Source organism: Muntiacus reevesi, chromosome 18 (assembly GCF_963930625.1).
Source record: "Muntiacus reevesi chromosome 18, mMunRee1.1, whole genome shotgun sequence".
Lineage (NCBI taxonomy): Eukaryota > Metazoa > Chordata > Mammalia > Artiodactyla > Cervidae > Muntiacus > Muntiacus reevesi.
The window spans coordinates 16,094,804-16,115,803 of NC_089266.1; the positions used below are offsets into that span (position 1 = coordinate 16,094,804).

At 35.9% G+C, this 21,000-nt stretch overlaps 1 protein-coding gene across 1 annotated transcript in view; it reads right to left on the reverse strand.

Annotated features, from left to right (window-relative positions):
• The window catches only part of LOC136150108 (EF-hand calcium-binding domain-containing protein 13-like), a 133,542-nt gene that overhangs the window by 30,057 nt on the left and 82,485 nt on the right, over positions 1 to 21,000 (reverse strand). Inside the window, exons 14-18 of the mRNA XM_065910880.1 lie at positions 19,144 to 19,287; positions 13,598 to 13,669; positions 9,295 to 9,438; positions 6,359 to 6,430; positions 101 to 223 (exon numbers count right to left, since the gene is read on the reverse strand). Of these exons, the coding sequence (XP_065766952.1) occupies positions 101 to 223; positions 6,359 to 6,430; positions 9,295 to 9,438; positions 13,598 to 13,669; positions 19,144 to 19,287 (555 nt within the window). The remainder of the gene's footprint in view (positions 1 to 100; positions 224 to 6,358; positions 6,431 to 9,294; positions 9,439 to 13,597; positions 13,670 to 19,143; positions 19,288 to 21,000) is intronic.

Consider the following 21,000-nt stretch of genomic DNA (forward strand, 5'->3'; position numbering starts at 1 on the left):
TCCCTAAACATACAGTATTCTCACTCCTTTTTAAAAAATTTAGTCGGTGTGAACAGGTATACTCTAAAGAGGAAACCTGAGAGGTAACTGAAGTACTCACCATCTGTTGTAGAGTTTCTAAGTTGTTCTTTACTCCAAGGTTTCTCCAAGGTAGGTAAAAAGTCTTTAACTGCAACTTTCCCATCAGAGACACTATTAACAATGTTCCAAGGATCTTCTGTTCCTAGAGAGAAAGAGAAAGATGACAAAATGTGAAGGTATTTATTTGGTTAGTCTGTTCAAATAAGCACATACCAACTTGATTTGGGTAAAATGTATTCACTTTCTGGAAATCCATCTTGAGGTTTTTGTGTCTGCAATATCCTCCAAAGCCAAAGATCCACAAAATTTATAGGTCTAAATGTTTATATTAGAAAACAAGAAACACTGCAGTACTTCACCTTTTTAGTTCAACCCATGAAGCTAAATAAATAAAAACAACAAAACAGCAAAGTGAACTCAAGGAAAGTAATGCTACAATTGTGGGGCGGGGCAGGGGGGAAGCCCCTTTTCTCCTTATCCAGTGTTTGGAAAGAATAACAGTGATGCTGGTAAGATGTTAATAAATTGATATTTTATTAAATTAAAGTATTATTCACTGTTTCGGTTATGTGAATAATCTGTGTATGAGTGTGTTCTATATTGCTAACTTATATTTACAGTTTCATTAGTGTCTGACTACTATATTGGGGAGAGGGTGATTGTTTTGCTGTTTTGTTTATGCTGCTGGCTAGCTGCATGGGTTGAACATTTAAGATAAATTATTTTTAATTTTCTTGTTTTTTAATAAAAGCATTTAATGCTATAAAAGTTCCTGCAAGACTGTTTTTATCACATTTTGTGTTTTTGATATATTTTGTTTTCACTGTCATTCATTTTTAAAATTTTTTAAATTCCTATTTTAATGTATTTAGCCCAAGGCCACCTTTGAGCTTCCCAGGTGGCTCAGTGGTAAAGAACCTACCTGCCAATGCAGAACATGGGTTTGATCCCTGGGTCAGGAAGATCCTCTGGAGGAGAAAATGGCAGCCCACTCCAGTTTCTTGCTGGGATAATCCCATGCACAGAGGAGCCTGGCAGTTTACATCCATGGGGTTACAAAGAGTTGGATGCGACTGAGCACACATGCATTTATTTTTTAACTAAAGAATTACTTAGAACATTTGTTTTCAGTCTTTAAAGCAAAATTTTCCATATTCTTTCATAAACAATTTTTGTTACTACCTAATGGTGAGTCTATGTGGTCTGAATGACTTCTAATATTTAGAATTCATCAAAATTTTTCTTTGTGACTTAAATATTATCTATTTTCATGAATATTCCACAGGCATTTGAAGAGAATGTGTTTAGTATATAAAGTACTATGTCTGTTTCTTAAAGTTTGTTAATGTTGTTACTTTAATCTCAATCTCTTTCAATCTATCTCTCATCTTTCTCTGAAGATTTATGTGTTCAGCTGAAAGTGTATGTGTGTGTGTGTGTGTGTGTGTGTGTGTGTGTGTGTGTGTATATGGTGTTGTCCTACAGGCATTATAATAAGTCTAACTTATATGAAGTATTTTATGCTACAAATTTATTGTATTTCTTCTATCTTTTTATGGTATGAATATAAATCTAATTTATTGCTTATGATTTGGTGTTTGTATTAGACTATATTTTACTTAACCATTCCCCTAGCGATGGACACTAAGTTACTTTTATTTTTTCCTCCCATAAACAATGTTACAATGAGCATTCTTGTACATCTCTCTACAAGAGACTTCTCTGGGCCATTTACCTAAGACAATTACTGAGTCCTAAGAAATATCCATACTTAATTTGACAAGTACTGCCAGCTTGCTATGCAGAATGACTCACTGTACACTATTTTACCTACCCAACAGCAATTCTTGAGTATTCCCACATCCTTTCATATACATATTTAGCCACTTGGGTTTCTTCTTCTGGGTACTGACTTCTTATACCCTTATTATCCAATGAATATTGTTCTTTCTAATACTGAGTTGCAGAATTTCTTACATATTCAAGATATTAATCTTTTGTTAGTCCTAAAAGTTGTAATTATCTTCTTCCAACCTATTACATATCTGGTAATTTTTTAGAGTCCTTCATTTTATTATCACAAATGCTTAATCAAGATATAATCAAATCTTTTTTACTCAATGGCTATACTTTTGGGAATATTAATTATGATAAATTATTCACAACCACAGGCAGAATATTTTCTCCATCAGCTTTAATGTATTACCTTTTAGATTAATTAATTTGAAGATTATTTTTGTATATGGTATGAAGTAGTAATCCAACTTCATTTTCTTCCATACAGTGAGCCAATTTTCCCATGTCAGTCACCCAGTCATGTCTGACTCTCTGCAACTCCACACACTGCAGCATGCCAGGCTGCTCTGTCCCTCACCATCTTGATGTCATCTCTGTCATGTGTCAAGTTTCTATAAATAGGGTCTCTGTGGATGTCTATACTGTGATGCATTGGACTACTGTAACACTTCACTACACACATTCAATAGTATTTTAATATGTAAAGCAACCCATATTATTCTATTTTCAAAATGGTCTTAGCTATTCATAGACCCATAATATTCCAAAATAAATACCAATCTTTTCATTTCTAAATTCATCAAGGAAAAAAAATGGGGGAGAAGGTCCAAATCAATAAAATCAGAAATGAAACAGGAGAAGTTATAACTGAAGCTGCAGCAATATAAAGGATCATGATTTTACTGTGTGGACAATTATATGCCAATAAAATGGGCAACCTAAAAGAACTGTATTCATTTCTAGAAATCGATAATCTCCCAAGACTGAATGAGGAAAAAATGGAAAATATGAACATATCTATTACCAGTTAAAAACTGAATCTGTAATTTTAAAAACTCCCAACAAAGTCCAGAATTAGATGGCTTCACAGGTGAATTCTACTGAACAGTTAGAGAAGAGTTAATACCTATCACTATTTCAAAATATTGCAGAGAAAGGAACTCTACCAAACTCATTCTATACAGCCACCACTGCCCTAATAACAAAACCAGAAAAAAAGATTCAGTGCAATTCTTATCAAAACACCAAAGGTATTTTTCACAGAACTAAAACATATAATTCTAAAATTTGTGTGGAAATGCAAAAGACCCTTCAAATAGCAAAAACAATCCTAAGAAAGAAGAATAAAACTGGAGACATCACAATTTTTTATTTTAAACTATATTACAAAGTAACAGTAATCAAAATAGTATGGTATTGGTACAAAACAGACATATAATTCAATGCAACATAATAGAGAGCCCAAAAATGAAACCACACTCATGTGGGCAATTAATCTATGACAAAGGTGGGAGAATACACAATAGGGAAAAGACACCCTCTTCACTAAATGGTGTTGTGAAAACTGGGAAGCTACATGCAAGAAATCAAACTGGACTCCCCTCTTACATGATGCAAAAAAATAAATTCAAAATGAATTAAACACTTAAATGTAAGACCCAAACCCATGAATCTTCTAGAAAAAACATAGGCAGGATGTTCTTTGATATAAGTCTTTGTAATATTTTTTTGGACATGTCTCTTTAGGCAAGGGAAACGAAAGCAAAAATAAGCAAATGGGACTAACTCAAACTAAACTAAAATCTTTTTGCACAGTGAAGGAAGCTATCAACAAAATGAAAAATCTATCTACTGAATGTCAGGTGATATTTGCAAGTAATATTAATGTATCCAATAAGGGTATCCAAAATATACAAAGAACTGGTATGACTCAATGCCAAAAAAATAAGCAAACACATTAAAGAACAAGCAGAGGATATCAATACATATTTTTCCACAAGACATACAGTTGATCAACAGGCACATGAAAAGATGCTCAACATCACTAAGCATCAGGGAAATGCAAATCAAACCCACAATGAGATATCACCTCACACCTGTCAGAATGGCTGTTATCAAAAAGACAACAAATAGGGGCTTCCCTGGTGGCACAGTGGTAAAGAATCCATCCAATTCAGGAGACACAGGCTCAATCCCTGGTCCAGGGAAGATCCCATATGCTGTGGAGCAACTAAGCCATGCATCATTGAGCTTGTGCTCCAAAGCTCGGGAACCACAACTACCTAGCCATGTGGCAACTGCTGAAGCCTGCATGCCCTAGAGCCCGCGCTCTGCAACAAGAGAAGCCACCACAATGCACTACAACAAAGAGTAGCCCCTGCTTGCTGCAACTAGAGAAAAGCCCCCTCAGCAACAAAGACCCAGCACAGCCAAAAAATAAATAAATAATAAAAAATAAAAACCAAATATTATATTTTAAAAAGACAACGAATAACAAGTTTTGGCAAGATGTGGAGAAAGGGAAATCTGTAATGTCAGTATGTAATTTGGTGCAACCACTATGGAAAACAGTATGGAGGCTTCTCAAAAAACTGAAAACAGTGCTACCATTATGACTCAGCAATTCCACTCCTGGGCGTATATCCAAAGAAAACAAAAACAACATTAATTAGAAAAGACATATTCATCCCTTTGTTTACTGGAGCATTATTTATAATATTCAAGATATGAAAGCAACCTAAGTGTCCATCAATATATGAACAGACAAAGTAGATATGGTGTACATGTACACTGTAATATTACTCAGCCATAAAAAAAGAATAAACCCTTGTAATTTGCTGCAATATGGATGGACCTAGATGGTATTATGGCAAATGAACTAAGTCATACAGAGAAATACAAAACTATATGATTTTAATTATATATGAAATCTAAAAAAAAGAGAGAGAGAAATAAAAATAACAAAAATATAAACAGATTTTTAGATACAGAGAACAAATAGGTATTTGCCAGAGGGGAAAGTTTGGGGAAGAGAAGAAAATAGGTGAGGGAATTAAGAGGTACAAACTTAAACAGTTATCAAAGAAATGAGTCATGGGTATGAAATGTACAGTGAGTGGAACATAGTCAATAACTATGTAGTATCTTTGGGTGGTGACATAGGATAATTAGAATCATTGTGGTCAGTTTGAAATGTTTAGAAATGTCAAATCACCATGTCATGTAATAGGAATTAACATTGTGTTGCAGGTCAATTATACTTAAAAGCAAACTCATAGGAAAAGATATCAGATTTGTGGTTACCACAGATGGAGGATGGGGGGTAGTTAAAAGGTAAAAACTTCCAGGTATAAGATTAATAAGCACTAGGGATGTGACATGCATCATGATAAATATAATTAAGGCTGTATGTTATATATGAAAGTTGTTGAGAGTAAACCCTAAGAGTTCTCACCACAAAAAAAAAAAAATATTATTTCTATTTCTTTAATTTTGTGTCTGTATGATAAATAGATGTTCACTAAACTTATAGTGGTAATTACTTGATGTATATAAATTAAATCACTATGCAATACACCTTAAACTTATATAGTGTTGTATATCAATTATATCTCTATAAAACCAGAAGAAAAAAAGAATGGGGTAGCTTATAGACTATAATAAAACATGGAACAGTATCTAAGATACACTGTTAATTTTTTAAAGTCAATTATGGAATATTATGGGCTTCCCACGGGATGCAAGTAGTGAAGAGCCCACCTATCAATGCAGGAGAGTTGGGTTCAATCCCTGGGTAGGGAAGATCCCCTGGAGAGGGCATGACAACCCACTCCAGTATTCTCGCCTGGAGAATCCCCATGGACAGGGGAGCCTGGTGAGCTACAGTTCATGGGGTCGCAGAGTTGGACAAAACTGAAGTGACTTAGCATACATGCACATGGAATATTATGGGCATGAGATTAAACCCAGGTCTCTCACATTGCAGGCAGATTCTTTACCATCTGAGCCACCAGAGAAGCCCAAGAATACTGGAGCAAAGTGATCTAATTTTAAAATAATAATTTGGAATACACAAATATTCATTGATCTAAAGGAAAAAGCCTAAAAGGATATTTACCAAATATTAACAGTTTTCCAGACAGTGACATTACAGAGGCTACACTTTGTATTTCTTACATTTCTGGTCATTAAAATTTTTATAACATTTAAAATATTGCCTTTAGTATATAATACAATTTTCTTATTTTGACTATGAAAAAGATCAAGACCTTATTTTTTCCCGGTCTTTTCCATCACAAATGCACAATTCTTAAATAAAAAAAATAGTAGTTTACCATAATTGGAAGTGTTCAAATATAGATGAAACAAACATTTGTCACAGATACCACAGAGAAGATTAAGCATCCAATACAGTGTTTGACTAGATGACCTCTGAATGAGTCCTGAGTTGCTTTTTAATAGTTTACCATAAAGAGCTTACCAATAAAATTGGAAAATTTCTGGGTGTCACTCAGAGTCTTCATATAGTCTTTAACATTAACCATGTTGTCTTCTGGAAGGAAAAGAAAGAGAGGTCACAAGCAAGGATTTGTGGACATAATAATATTAAAAATACAGTATCATACTTCTCTGGTTGTCCAGTGGTTAAGAATCCACTTGCCAATGCAGGGGATCCCTGATCTGGGAAGATTCCACAAGATGCAGGACAGCTAAGCCCGTGCATCACAACTACTGAGCCTGTGCTCTAGAGTCCACTAGCTGCAGCTACTGAGCCCCCACGCCACAACTACTGAAGCCCGAGAGCCTTTAGCCCAGGCTCTACAGCCAGAGAAGTGACTGCAATGAGAAGCCTGTACACTACAACTAGAAGGGAGCTCCTGCTCAATGCCCCTAGAAAAAGCCTAGGCACAGCAACCAAAACCCAGTTCAGCCAAGAATAAATTAATTAATTGAAACATATATAGTATCAAAATCAGCGTACCACTTTTACATTGAAAATTTTATTTTATTTATTTTTTTTTTAATATTATTTTATTAGTTGGAGGCCAATCACTTTACAACATTTCAGTGGGTTTTGTCATACATTGACATGAATCAGCCATATAGTTACACGTATTCCCCATCCCGATCCCCCCTCCCACCTCCCTCCTCACCCGACTCCTCAGGGTCCTCCCAGTGCACCAGGCCCGAGCACCTGACTCATGTATCCCACCTGGGCTGGTGGTCCGTTTCACCATAGATAATATACATGCTGTTCTTTCAAAACATCCCACCCTCACGTTCTCCCCCAGAGTTCAAAAGTCTGTTCTGTACTTCTGTGTCTCTTTTTCTGTTTTGCATATAGGGTTATCACCACCATCTATCTAAATTCCGTATATATGTGTTAGTATACTGTAATGTTCTTTATCTTTCTGGCTTACTTCACTCTGTATAATGGGCTCCAGTTTCATCCATCTCATTAGAACTGATTCAAATGAATTCTTTTTAACGGCTGAGTAATATTCCATGGTGTATATGTACCACAGCTTCCTTATCCATTCATCTGCTGATGGGCATCTAGGCTGCTTCCATGTCCTGGCTATTATAAACAGTGCTGCAATGAACATTGGGGTGCACGTGTCTCTTTCAGATCTGGATTCCTCAGTGTGTATGCCTAGAAGTGGTATTGCTGGGTCATATGGCAGTTCTATTTCCAGTTTTTTAAGAAATCTCCACACTGTTTTCCATAGTGGCTGTACTAGTTTGCATTCCCACCAACAGTGTAAGAGGGTTCCCTTTTCTCCACACCCTCTCCAGCATTTATTGCTTGTAGACTTTTGGATAGCAGCCATCCTGACTGGCGTGTAATGGTACCTCATTGTGGTTTTGATTTGCATTTCTCTGATGATGAGTGATGTTGAGCATCTTTTCATGTGTTAGTTAGCCATCTGTATGTCTTCTTTGGAGAAATGTCTGTTTAGTTCTTTGGCCCATTTTTTGATTGGGTCATTTATTTTTCTGGAATTGAGCTTCAGGAGTTGCTTGTATATTTTTGAGATTAATCCTTTGTCTGTTTCCTCATTTGTTATTATTTTCTCCCAATCTGAGGGCTGTCTTTTCACCTTACTTATAGTTTCCTTTGTTGTGCAAAAGCTTTTAATTTTCATTAGGTCCCATTTGTTTATTTTTGCTTTTATTTCCAATATTCTGGGAGGTGGGTCATAGAAAATCTTGCTTCACCATTGCAACAAAAAGAATAAAATACTTAGGAGTATATCTACCTAAAGAAACAAAAGACCTATACATAGAAAACTATAAAACACTGATGAAAGAAATCAAAGAGGACACAAACAGATGGAGAAACATACCGTGCTCATGGATTGGAAGAATCAATATTGTCAAAATGGCTATTCTACCCAAAGCAATCTATAGATTCAATGCAATCCCTATCAAGCTACCAACGGTATTTTTCACAGAACTAGAACAAATAATTTCACAATTTGTATGGAAATACAAAAAACCTCGAATAGCCAAAGTAATCTTGAGAAAGAAGAATGGAACTGGAGGAATCAACCTGCCTGACTTCAGACTCTACTACAAAGCCACAGTCATCAAGACAGTATGGTACTGGCACAAAGACAGAAATATAGATCAATGGAATAGAATAGAAAGCCCAGAGATAAATCCACGAACCTATGGACACCTCATCTTTGACAAAGGAGGCAAGGATATACAATAGAAAAAAGACAATCTCTTTAACAAGTGGTGCTGGGAAAACTGGTCATCCACTTGTAAAAGAATGAACTAGAACACTTTCTAACACCATACACAAAAATAAACTCAAAATGGATTAAAGATCTAAATGTAAGACCAGAAACTATAAAACTCCTAGAGGAGAACATAGGCAAAACACTCTCCGACATTGAAAATTTTAAACCTTTAATTTATTCTTGAAAGTTTTATTTACCAGACACTTTGGATTCATTTTCATCCAGAATGCCTTGTGATGAGATTGTAGATACACTAGCTCTGTGTAAAAAAACTAAAATACCAAGAAACTTTTAAAATCCAGTAACTTCACTCTACCCAAAGCAACAAAGCTAGGATTTCTACTCATAGATTCTGAATTCAAACTACTCTTCAGTCACTAAATTATGATATATCTGAGGAGAGAGGATTACAACAAGCCCATTCTCCATAAAATTTCAAACTGCTTGTTAAAATTATTCTCATAACTACAAACGAGGAAAGACTCCTTTTCAAAGATAATGTTTAAAATAACAAGCAAATACCTACAGATATTTGCTCAGCAAAGGAACTGAATTTACTTGAACAAAGACCTTGCACTTTCTTTATAAAGAATACTTATAAAGACTAGTCTTACCGAAAACCAAATGAGACAAACAAAAAACCTGATAGAAGTATTTAAATGCTTACCAGAAACAAAATCTGACTGAAGGATTTTCTCTACCTCTTCTTTAGGTGACTTAATTCCAATATCTCCTAGAAAACCTTCCAAGTTCTTCCTAGGTATCATGTCATCTTCAGGCAAATCAACAGCTAAGACAGTCTTCTGTGATTCTAGAAGTAGAAAGAAGTTATTTAGTAACTGATCTAGCCTCTGAATTTAAAAGCAGTAGCCATCACTAAAGGCTTTTGTCAGTGGCAACCCATGGTTTATGATCACATCCTGAATCGAGGAATAAGAAATCTCAGTGAAGAATCCAGACCTCAGGAAATACTATGTCCACCAGTATAACATACAAAGAATTCTTGATCACATTTCTCTGGTGCTAATATAAAATTGGCATAACCAAAATGATTCATATAGTTGAATTTTTACTACAGTTACACAGAAGAGTTATTTTACTGGGCTTCCCTGGTGGCTCAGTGGTAAAGAATCTGCCTGCAATGCATGTGACCTGGGTTCAATCCCTCGGCTGGGAAGATCCTCTGGAGAAGAGAATGGCTACCCACTCCTGTATTCTTGCCTGGAAAGAGGAGCCTGGTGGGCTAAAGTCCATGGAGTCGCAAAGAGTCAGACATATGGCGTTCTAATAGTAGCAAGCAAAATTAACTTATTTATTGAGGTGATATAAATTTCAGAATCACAAAAACTGTAAACTATAAAACACAGTATCACAAGGGCTCATTCATCTTTTCTCTTCAATTCTACCAAGACTCAATTGTACTCTAGCATCTGGAATTTTGCTTCACATCCAGCCTTTTCAAAGGAGGCAGTGTTAAGTCAGATAGATCTGCATTCAAATCCTGACCCTGGAATTTGTGACCTAGAACTCTGTGACCTTGAGCAAATTTTTACTACTTAACCCTTAACCCCTCTATAAATCTCATTTGTCTTATATGTAAAATGGAATTATAATAGTATCTACTTCACAAGGTTGATGTGGAGATTAAATATGAAAATATATTGAAAAGCATTTATTTATTTATTTATTTTTATTAGTTGGAGGCTAATTACTTCACAACATTTCAGCAGGTTTTGTCATACATTGACATGAATCAGCCATAGAGTTACACATATTCCCCATCCCGATCCCCCCTCCCACCCCCCCTCTCCATCCGATTCCTCTGGGTCTTCCCAGTGCACCAGGCCCGAGCACTTGTCTCATGCATCCCACCTGGGCTGGTGATCTGTTTCACCATAGATAATATACATGATGTTCTTTCGAAACATCCCTCCCTCACCTTCTCCCACAGAGTTCAAAAGTCTGTTCTGTACTTCTGTGTCTCTTTTTCTGTTATGCATATAGGGTTATCGTTACCATCTTTCTAAATTCCATATATATGTGTTAGTATACTGTAATGTTCTTTATCTTTCTGGCTTACTTCACTCTGTATAATGGGCTCCAGTTTCATCCATCTCATTAGAACTGGTTCAAATGAATTCTTTTTAACGGCTGAGTAATATGCCATGGTGTATATGTACCACAGCTTCCTTATCCATTCATCTGCTGATGGGCATCTAGGTTCCTTCCATGTCCTGGCTATTATAAACAGTGCTGCGATGAACATTGGGGTGCATGTGTCTCTTTCAGATCTGGTTTCCTCGGTGTGTATGCCCAGAAGTGGTATTGCTGTGGTCATACGGCAGTTCTACTTCCAGTTTTTTAAGAAATCTCCACACTGTTCTCCATAGTGGCTGTACTAGTTTGCATTCCCACCAGCAGTGTAAGAGGGTTCCCTTTTCTCCACACCCTCTCCAGCATTTATTGCTTGTAGACTTTTGGATAGCAGCCATCCTGACTGGCGTGTAATGGTATCTCATTGTGGTTTTGATTTGCATTTCTCTGATAATGAGTGAGGTGGAGCATCTTTTCATGTGTTTTTGAAAAGCATTTAAAACAGTGTTAGACATATCAGTTCAGTCAGTTCAGTCACTGAGTCATGTCTGACTCTCTGTGACCCCATGGACTACAGCATTCCAGGCTTCCCTGTCCATCACTAACTCCCAGAGCTTGCTCAAACTCATGCCCATTGAGTCGGTGATGCCATCCAACCATACACTAAGGGTTTATTAAGTGTCATTATTAATAGCAATAAAATAATTGTCATTTTTATTATAATTATTGAAACAAGAAAGTAGCTACAAATGGTAATCACAGCTTCTTAGTGCCTTAGAGCCTACCTCACTTCCTGTTCCCCTAACATTATTAGGAGACGACTGCAGATGGCAATTTGAGTTTTGCCAACACCTAAAAACTTGTATCAACTCTTCTTTGTCTTAACCAAAATTTGGTTTCCTTTAAAATACTGTTTCCTTGCATAATCATCTTGAGTACAGTCTATTCATCCTCCCCTGTTCCATATACCATAGGACCAGGAAACAGACCACCATTCTCTGGTTTTCTGCTGCTGTTTTGAGCCTATTTTAGTCCAACTTCAATCAAAATATATCACTCCCCTTTAAGGTTCAAGCCTGATATTCAACTATACCACCCTTCCGACACCATTTTCTATTACTTTCTGATCACTCCTTCATAGTCTCTAAGGATTTTGGCACATTGATCATAATCTTCCCTCAACCCTTTATCCTTTTATCATCCAATGACAATAAGGATGATCCTAACCTCAGAGCACCTTGACATCTTAACTTCCAACAAGCCTTCACTTTCTTTCCAAAGTCATCCACACGAATGGCTATTCTTAATCCTCATCATTACCTAGCATTGCCTGCCTCATCCCTAATATCCTAAACTACAAGATCAGACACAGACCATAACCCTTTAAGACTATATGTGTGTTTGTTGAAGGGAAATACAGAACTTTGCACATTATGCCTCCTCTCCAGGCCCCTGCAAGTTCTCCAGCGGACAGCTGAGACACAGTGAACTAGCTGGATCAGTCATAATGGAGGGCCTGCTATGCTAACTCTTTCCTTCTTGGGTAGCCCTTGTTTATTCTTCCTTGTAGTTATTGGTCTTATATTGCACTAACTGGCAGATTCCAATGCCATCTCCCTAGTTCCTGTGACCATTCCCAAGATTCAGGTACCTAACCTGAATCCATCTGCTCTCCTTTCACAATGGCTTAATTTCAACATTTTTTTTCTTACCATCTGAGCCCTGCTCTCTGACTTCAAAGTTAACTACCATTTGCTAAGCAGATAATATGTACCTAACAATTCTGCTTTATATGTATTTTTGCAGTTGATCCTGGCAACTGTATGAGAAACACGATGTTTTTAGCATCCTTGTTTTAAAGATGAAGAAATCAGAATGGCCTAGAGTGAGTAGGCAGCTAATAAGTCAAAGAACCACACACCCATCTTTTTATCATACTCCATAGCCCACGCTCTTTTCTACTACTAAGCACTGTTTCCCATTGCTTAGCTAATCTAATTAACTACTATACTATGTTCATGCTAATTATGTTATGACCCAGGTAAAATACTTATATGTAAACCAGAAAATATTAAATACATTTCTTACCTAAAAGAGAGCTCTAGTGGTGGGTATTTCATATACCAAGAAAGCCTATGTATTAAAAATCTATAAAGTATATTGTCTACTTCTTTGTACACAGAAATGACTCTGCAATGAGTCATTTCCCTAACATTTTTCTGAGTTGTCATTCTTTTCACAAGAGTGCTCACTGATCAAATAGTCATTTGAATGGCTATTCAAATAAATCACCAGTAATACTGTTTTAAACATATTTTCCAAACAAGAAAGTACACAAACCCCACAAGTACAATCTTCATTGGTTTCAGTCCTACATCTTTAACTTTTAAATCAAAATGGAAGTCAAATAGTAGAAAACCTGTGCCACTGAACTGCACATGGTCTCTCTGATATTTAACAAAAACTAAAGAAAGGAACATGAGAAGTGTCTATTAAAGAAGTAAAAGATTTATGAGAAATTATACAATATAGAAGCCTATACACAGGATGGAATCCTACGTCTGAGGCTTAAAATGATATACAGAATTTTCATATCTGGAAAAATTTTAAGGCCAGTAGTTGACTGTACATATAAAGTCCTAAAAACAAAAAAAGTTAAAAATAGCTTTAAGTGGATCCCTTTCTACAAAAAACCTTTTTTCTTTCATTAAGAAACCTGTCAACTTTTAATCAAAACCAAGCTCTGCCTACCTATAAATAGATCAATGCCAATATGTTAACCAGAAATTAGCACAACCAGAAAAGGTAGAAAATGAAACCAAAGGCATCCCTCCAATAAAAATAAATTTAACAGTCACAAGTAATCCAATACTTACCTTCTAACTTGGAGGTAGCATGCATTTCCTTTACCACTTTTGCAAATTCTTCAATTTGTACTTTGTCACCTTCTGTAAGAAAAACATTTTAAATAAATCCGCCTCACTGAAGCAAAAGTTGGATTCAATAAAGCAATCTTTGAAAATGTAAACTATTTGATGTACTCATAAGAATTATATTTCCTTTGTATATTGTTGAGTGACCAAAAGATTAATTTTATGGAATGAAGAAACCTTATGGCTGCAGAAATCAGGCTGAGATTTTCATCTCCAATAGTCAAGAGAAACTATGCAATCCATATCACTACAAACAAAACTAAGACACAAATCTCAGTTTAATTTTAGCCTTTCAAATGTTTGAAGATAAAAATACTGTAGCAGATGTAAAACTTTTTCCAAAGTTAGATGGTTCTATAGCTAGAATTTCTGATTGATGTTTACACCTATTTCTTATACAAAAATACATAACTACTAGAGTACAAAGACAAAGTGACAGACACTTTGTTTTATGAATCTGGAACAGGGAAAATTAATCCAAGGATTTAGAATAACTATAGTTTATGATCATAGGTTAGAATACAATATAAGCAGAAAGTGTATCGACAGCAGATAAGACCTTGTCTAGAGCTTAAATATATAGCTACAAAAGCCAAAAGGTATATGAAAAGGTGTTTAATATCACTAATTATCAGTGAAATACAAATCAAAACCACAACGAGATATCATCTCACATCTGTTAGGGTGGCTATTACCAAAAAGAAATAACTGATACTGATAAGGATATAGAGGAAAAGGAACCCTTATACACTGTTGATTGGAATGTAAATGGGTACAGTCATTAATTTTAAAGTATAGTGGTTCCTCAAAAAACTAAATATAGAACTACCACATGATTCAACCATTTTCCTTTTTTTTAAAATTATATATACATGATGGACTATTATTTAGTCATAAAAAAGAAAATTCTGCCATTTGTGACAACATAGATAAGCTTGCAGGGCATTATACATTTTATTATGCGAAATATGCCAAACAGAGAAAGACAAGTACTGTAGGGTATCACTTATATTTGGAATCTAAAAAAAAAAAACCAATTTCATAGAAACATAAAGTAGATAGGGGCTGGAGGAAGGGGAAATGGAGAAGCATAGGTCAAAGGGCAAAAACTTTCAGTTATAAGAAAAATAAGTTCAATAAAAGAAAAAGAATAAATTCAGAGAATCTAATGCACAGCATGGTGATTATAGTTGAAAATATGGCAATTTACACTTGAAAGTTGCTGAGATTAGATGTTAAGCATTCTAATCATTCATATACACACAAAATTAACTATGTGAGGTAATGGGTGTACATGTGTTAATTATCTTGATCTTGTTAATCCTTCCACTATATCTTTCAATCATAATATTATACACTTTATATACAATTATATTTGTCACTTACTATGCAATAAAATTGGAAATATATACACACATATAGCTACAACCAATAGTGTCTTATCTTTTATCTTTCCTTGGCTTTCAAATTAACACTTTGATTTTTAGGAACCGTACTCTACAGTAAGAGCATGTATCTTTATTGCATTTTTCCAGCTTCTGTCTTTTAGTAGCTTCTGTCTCTCTGCCCTGTTGAGTCATACTAAGTCGCTTCAGTCGTGTCCAACTCTTTGTGTCCCTATTAACTGTAGCCTGTCCATGGGATTCTCCAGGCAAGAATACTGGAGTGGATTGCTGTACCCTTCTCCATGGGTTCTTCCTGACCCAGGGATCAAACCCACGTCTCCTCTGGCTCCCACACTATAGGCAGATTCTTTATCTCTGAGCCACCAGGGAAGCCCCTTAGTAGGCCCTACATCTCCCTAACTATAAGAGCTCTGCCTTAAATATGTCAGGTATCTCTCTGATGTAGGAAGAAAAGGTAGAAAAGGATACAAAGAGTTTGTGTATCCCATTTCCCACAATTCTTTTATAGTCTGTTACTCTGGATAATCTCCTACCAGCCTCATATCAACCAGCAAGGCAAGATAATCAAATTTTCTAAGACTGGTTACAAAAATACCTTCTCAATTATAGTGTCTTCAATTTATAGCAGCTTAAAGACAAGCTTAAAGTAAGCAGTAGGCATTGCAGCTCAGTCAACTAAGTGGAGATTCCTCTGAATCCAGCACATATATTCAAACACAACTAAATTCAGCTATTTAGAATTCTAAAAGAAAGAAAGGAAAAAAGCAAACAAACAAGGAGCATCTGAAGTCCCCAGGTGCCAACGACACTAGCAGGTGCTCTAACAAAATCTGCATCTAGGGTTGGGCCTGTTTACCAACAGACACAAATCTCTATGACCTATAATTCCATTTGGTCCTTAAGTTCTTACATATGCTGAAACAGAAAAGCAACCACAGGCTTCAGAAAAGATTCCTTGGGTACACTTAAATATGCTCTGTGAAAAGACATGTGGGTAGACAGAGATTTTGGAATCTGGCACTCATTCTTTGCTAAACTACCAACACAAGGTTAACTTCCACAAGTGCCAGGTTTCAAAGTTAGAGCCTGAAATAAACATTCAGACCTAACTTGAACAAGTATAAACGAAAATAGCAATATCACAAAGACATGTTCTGAATCAGGTTGTCAAGCCCAAAAGAAAAGAAAGTTATTTAGCTAATTTCAATTCCATCAGAGATCAGAGTCAGGAGAAATAGAACAAATACATCTCAGTTTAAGTTTAAAAACCTAAAACAAATAAAACTGGAGAAACCAGGAGAGAAGAGAGTATCTGAAGTCTTTATGCCTGGCTACAACTATAATGATTTCCTCCTTATAATTCCTAGTCTATGGATTCAGTCTCTCACATCCCCCTTAACTATTTTCCACATCATCCCGACATATTTTGGCTCAACCTCAACTCTCTTCATTTAGATCTTTCATCAGAAACAGGGAGGGACTCAAAAGCTATATAACTTGATATTTGGGAAGCACTTCTGAATTTGCCAAATGATACACACGTTTTTACTTTTCAATGCATTTTTCTAATCAACATAAAACTAATTTTTTCATTTTAAATATACTTTAAAATACTGAGGAGTCAATATGGAATATCATCAACAGCCAGGAAGTAATTCACTTAGAGAGAACCTACATCTGTTGTTTTTTTTTCTTTTTAACATAACCTGGTCAAATGATTATTTCAGGACAATAATCCTTAAGTTCTTTCTCATATTTCTAAGGATGTGTTGAGATGCTTTAGCAGTTCACTTGGTCGTGTTACCTACTTTGGTCAGAAGAACTCAACTTTTATGTTTTATACATTGGGGTACTCTACAAGATTTCATTTGGAACAAAAGGATTCTACTGATTTAACAGCACCAAATATAAACAAAAACCAAAAATAAAGAATTTCAAAACTTTGCAAACTACAGCAATAAAATAGGACTTCCTAGATGGCACTAATGGTAAAGAATCCGTCTGCCAGTGCAGGAGACAAGAGACACAGGTTCAATCCCTGAGCTGGGAAGATCCCTTGGAGAAGTGCACAGCAATCTGCTCCAGGACTCTTGCCTAGAGAATCCCATGGATAGAGGAGCCTCTCACGCTACAGTCCCCAGGGTCAAAAAAGTCAGACACAACTGAAGCTACTGAGCACCCATGTACACTAAAATAAGACCCAAATCACTTTGTATAAAAGGCTTAAGGTTAAAAGAAGAAATAGTATGACAGATGAAGTCCACATATAGTTTTCAATATCTTGTATATATTCGGATTTAGATGGTAAAATAATCTACATTTTACATATTATATATTTGCTTCACAAGCATATAATATTGAATAGGATACAATATATGGAGTTTTATTACCACAATAAGTGGTTTTATAGACAGCTGAATTATCTTCATAATGCATAAAATGTTTTACTGGTCTGATTAAAATAAAAGCTATGTAATATTTTCTCTGGCACATGTTGCCCACAACTTCCATTCACTGTATCAAAAGAACCTGAAACTTTGCCACAGAGGAAAAGAGAAGGGGGAAAATATCCCTACTACCAGAAAATTACCCTTCTGTTTAAATCAACCCTTCTCACCTCATATCTCAATAAAGAAAACAATCCACATGCTTACAGTCTAAAATTACCAGCCTCAATTAAAGGAGAAAAGGGGGGGTAATAACACACAGAGGATGACAATTTTTGAAAAAGACCCCAGACAGCAAGCTTATGTTACTAGGCTAGTCCTGCATAAACATTCCACACAAAAGAGTATAAAAACACATTCGTAACTTCAGGGTACTAAGAATATGAGAGAGTAGAAATGATCACATGTAGCCATGGACTCTGTCTTTCCTAAATGCAGAATATCAGCAGTATATAATGGAGAATTTATTTTTAAAACTGTAATCTATTGTCTTTTTTTATAGTATTTTTGTGAACTTTTTTTTTGTTTCGTGTGAATCTTTTTTCACTTCTTAACGAGGTACAGGTGGTAGCCACCAGCAAATGCATTTTCCTAACAAATTAAAAAAAGCCTATTTCAACCAAAGAACATGACTATCCCAAAAAGTGTTAATAAAACTGGGATATAAACCATTTTCCTAACTCCCTGTGTTCACTGGGATATTCCATTTTCCATTAACGTATTATGGAACTTGAAAGTAGTCAAGTAACCAAGCAGGACCCTATCAGGCCTTCTGCCTTCCCAGGACAGACCACCACCTCCATATCCTCCACCTGCCTTTTACGTGTAGAATAGCTTTACTCTCCTAGGCCTCCCAAGAGTCCCAAAAGGCTGGCTCAAGAGTAAATGATTATGAAATGTGAAAATACAAAAACAAACCACAGCTAGCTGTTGGGCCAGGAGAGTGGTGAAAAATTTAAACTATAAACCAGTCACACAGCACAATCACTGAATTCCCAGTTCCCAGAAAGATTTATTAATAGATCAGGGTCTAACACACATTCTCAAGTTGTTTCTATAGGAAGTAGACTTCATCAGATGAAAACTGCTGGCCATAGGCATGTAGACCCCAGATGGGTTAAAGTCAGAGGGTAGATGATGCCTGAAACGTAATGCTGATAAAGTTAAACTAATCAGTCAGTACCAACCAATCCGAGAATTGTGCACAAGCTGTTCATACACCCTGTAGGCCCCTCTCTTACACTGTCATTAAAACCTTTGACTCCTAACTGGCAACTTGGAAATGGTCTTAGGACATTGGTCTACCATCTTTTCAGATTGCTGGCCTGAATAAAGCAACTTTTTCCATTTATACCAATACTTTTCTCCAGAGTATTGGCCTTTCAAGCAACAAGTAGCCAAACCTGGATTCAGTTTGGCTTCATCCGGTGACAGTCAGTGCATATTTGATCAATGTAGAGAAATAATATATTAGATATTAATTATTTTCTATAGGACAGCCAAACAATATGAGCTTTCTTTATATTTCCTAAATGTATATACTGGCATATCAGTCAAACACAAAATACAAGGATAAATAAAGATTGGCAGAAGATAAAACCATGTATCTTTTCATTTTAGTATTTGGAATACTCACCATCAGCTGTTGCCAATTTCAGTGCAGTTAGGAATTCATCTTTGTTTAAATTATTGTTCAAATTAGACAGAGTATTCCACAGGTCAGGAGCAGTCATCTTTTCTTTGCTGAGGTTGTGGAAGTTTTCAATAGTATCAGACAATACTAAAGGGTACACAAAACACATGTTTTACAACATTCTTGTTCAAGAAATTAACATAGCAAACTATTATCTGGAATAGTTATGAATTGAGATTTTTATGGTTAAGAAGAATAACAAATAAAGTATAAATTGCCAACTCCCAAATATTAAAATACAATAACATAACATAAAATTAAGTGCATCTTTGAAGATTCTAAAATATTTCAAGAACTTATAGTTCCATATATAAGGAAACTTAAAAATAACTAAGCACCCCTAAGTAATCATTATAAAGAATAACTTTCATTGAACTTTCATTGATTTACAATAACCTGAATTCACAAATACGTCCAACTGATAAAACCATGAATTAAATAGCTTTTGCTCTGTATCTCCCCACAAAATCCTTTTCTGAACACCATACACAAAAATAAACTCAAAATGGATTGAAGATATACATGTAAGACCAGAAACTATAAAACTCCTAGAGGAGAATATAGGCAAAACACTCTCTGACATAAATCACAGCAGGATCCTCTATGACCCACCTCCCAGAATATTGGAAATAAAAGCAAAAATAAACAAATGGGACCTAATGAAACTTAAAAGCTTTTGCACAACAAAGGAAACTATAAGCAAGGTGAAAAGACAGCCCTCAGAATGGGAGAAAATAATAGCAAACGAAGCCACAGACAAAGGATTAATCTCAAAAATATATAAGCAACTCCTGAAGCTCAATTCCAGAAAAATAAATGACCCAGTCAAAAAATGGGCCAAAGAACTAAACAGACATTTCTCCAAAGAAGACATACAGATGGCTAACAAACACATGAAAAGATGCTCAACATCACTCATTATCAGAGAAATGCAAATCAAAACCACAATGAGGTACCATTACACGCCAGTCAGGATGGCTGCTATCCAAAAGTCTACAAGCAATAAATGCTGGAGAGGGTGTGGAGAAAACGGAACCCTCTTACACTGTTGGTGGGAATGCAAACTAGTACAGTCGCTATGGAGAACAGTGTGGAGATTTCTCAAAAAACTGGAAATAAAACTGCCATATGACCCAGCAATCCCACTCCTGGGCATACACACCAAGGAAACCAGATCTGAAAGAGACACATGCACCCCAATGTTCATCGCAGCACTGTTTATAATAGCCAGGACATGGAAGCAACCTAGATGCCCATCAGCAGACGAATGCATAAGGAAGCTGTGGTACAGATACACCATGGAATATTACTCAGCCATTAAAAAGAATTCATTTGAATCAGTTCTAATGAGATGGATGAAACTGGAGCCCGTTATACAGAGTGAAGTAAGCCAGAAAGATAAAGACCAATACAGTATACTAACACATATATATGGAATTTAAAAAGATGGTAACGATAACCCTATATGCAAAACAGAAAAAGAGACACAGATGTATAGAACAGACTTTTGGACTCTGTGGGAGAAGGCAAGGGTGGGATGTTTAGAGAGAACAGCATTGAAACATGTATATTATCTGTGGTGAAACAGATCACCAGCCCAGGTTGGATGCATGAGACAAGTGCTCAGGACTGGTGCACTGGGAAGACCCAGAGGAATCAGGTGGAGAGGGAGGTGGGAGGGGGGATCAGGATGGGGAATACATGTAAATCCATGGCTGATTCGTGTCAATGTATGGCAAAAACCACTACAATACTGTAAAGTAATTAACCTCCAACTAATAAAAATAAGTGGGGAAAAAA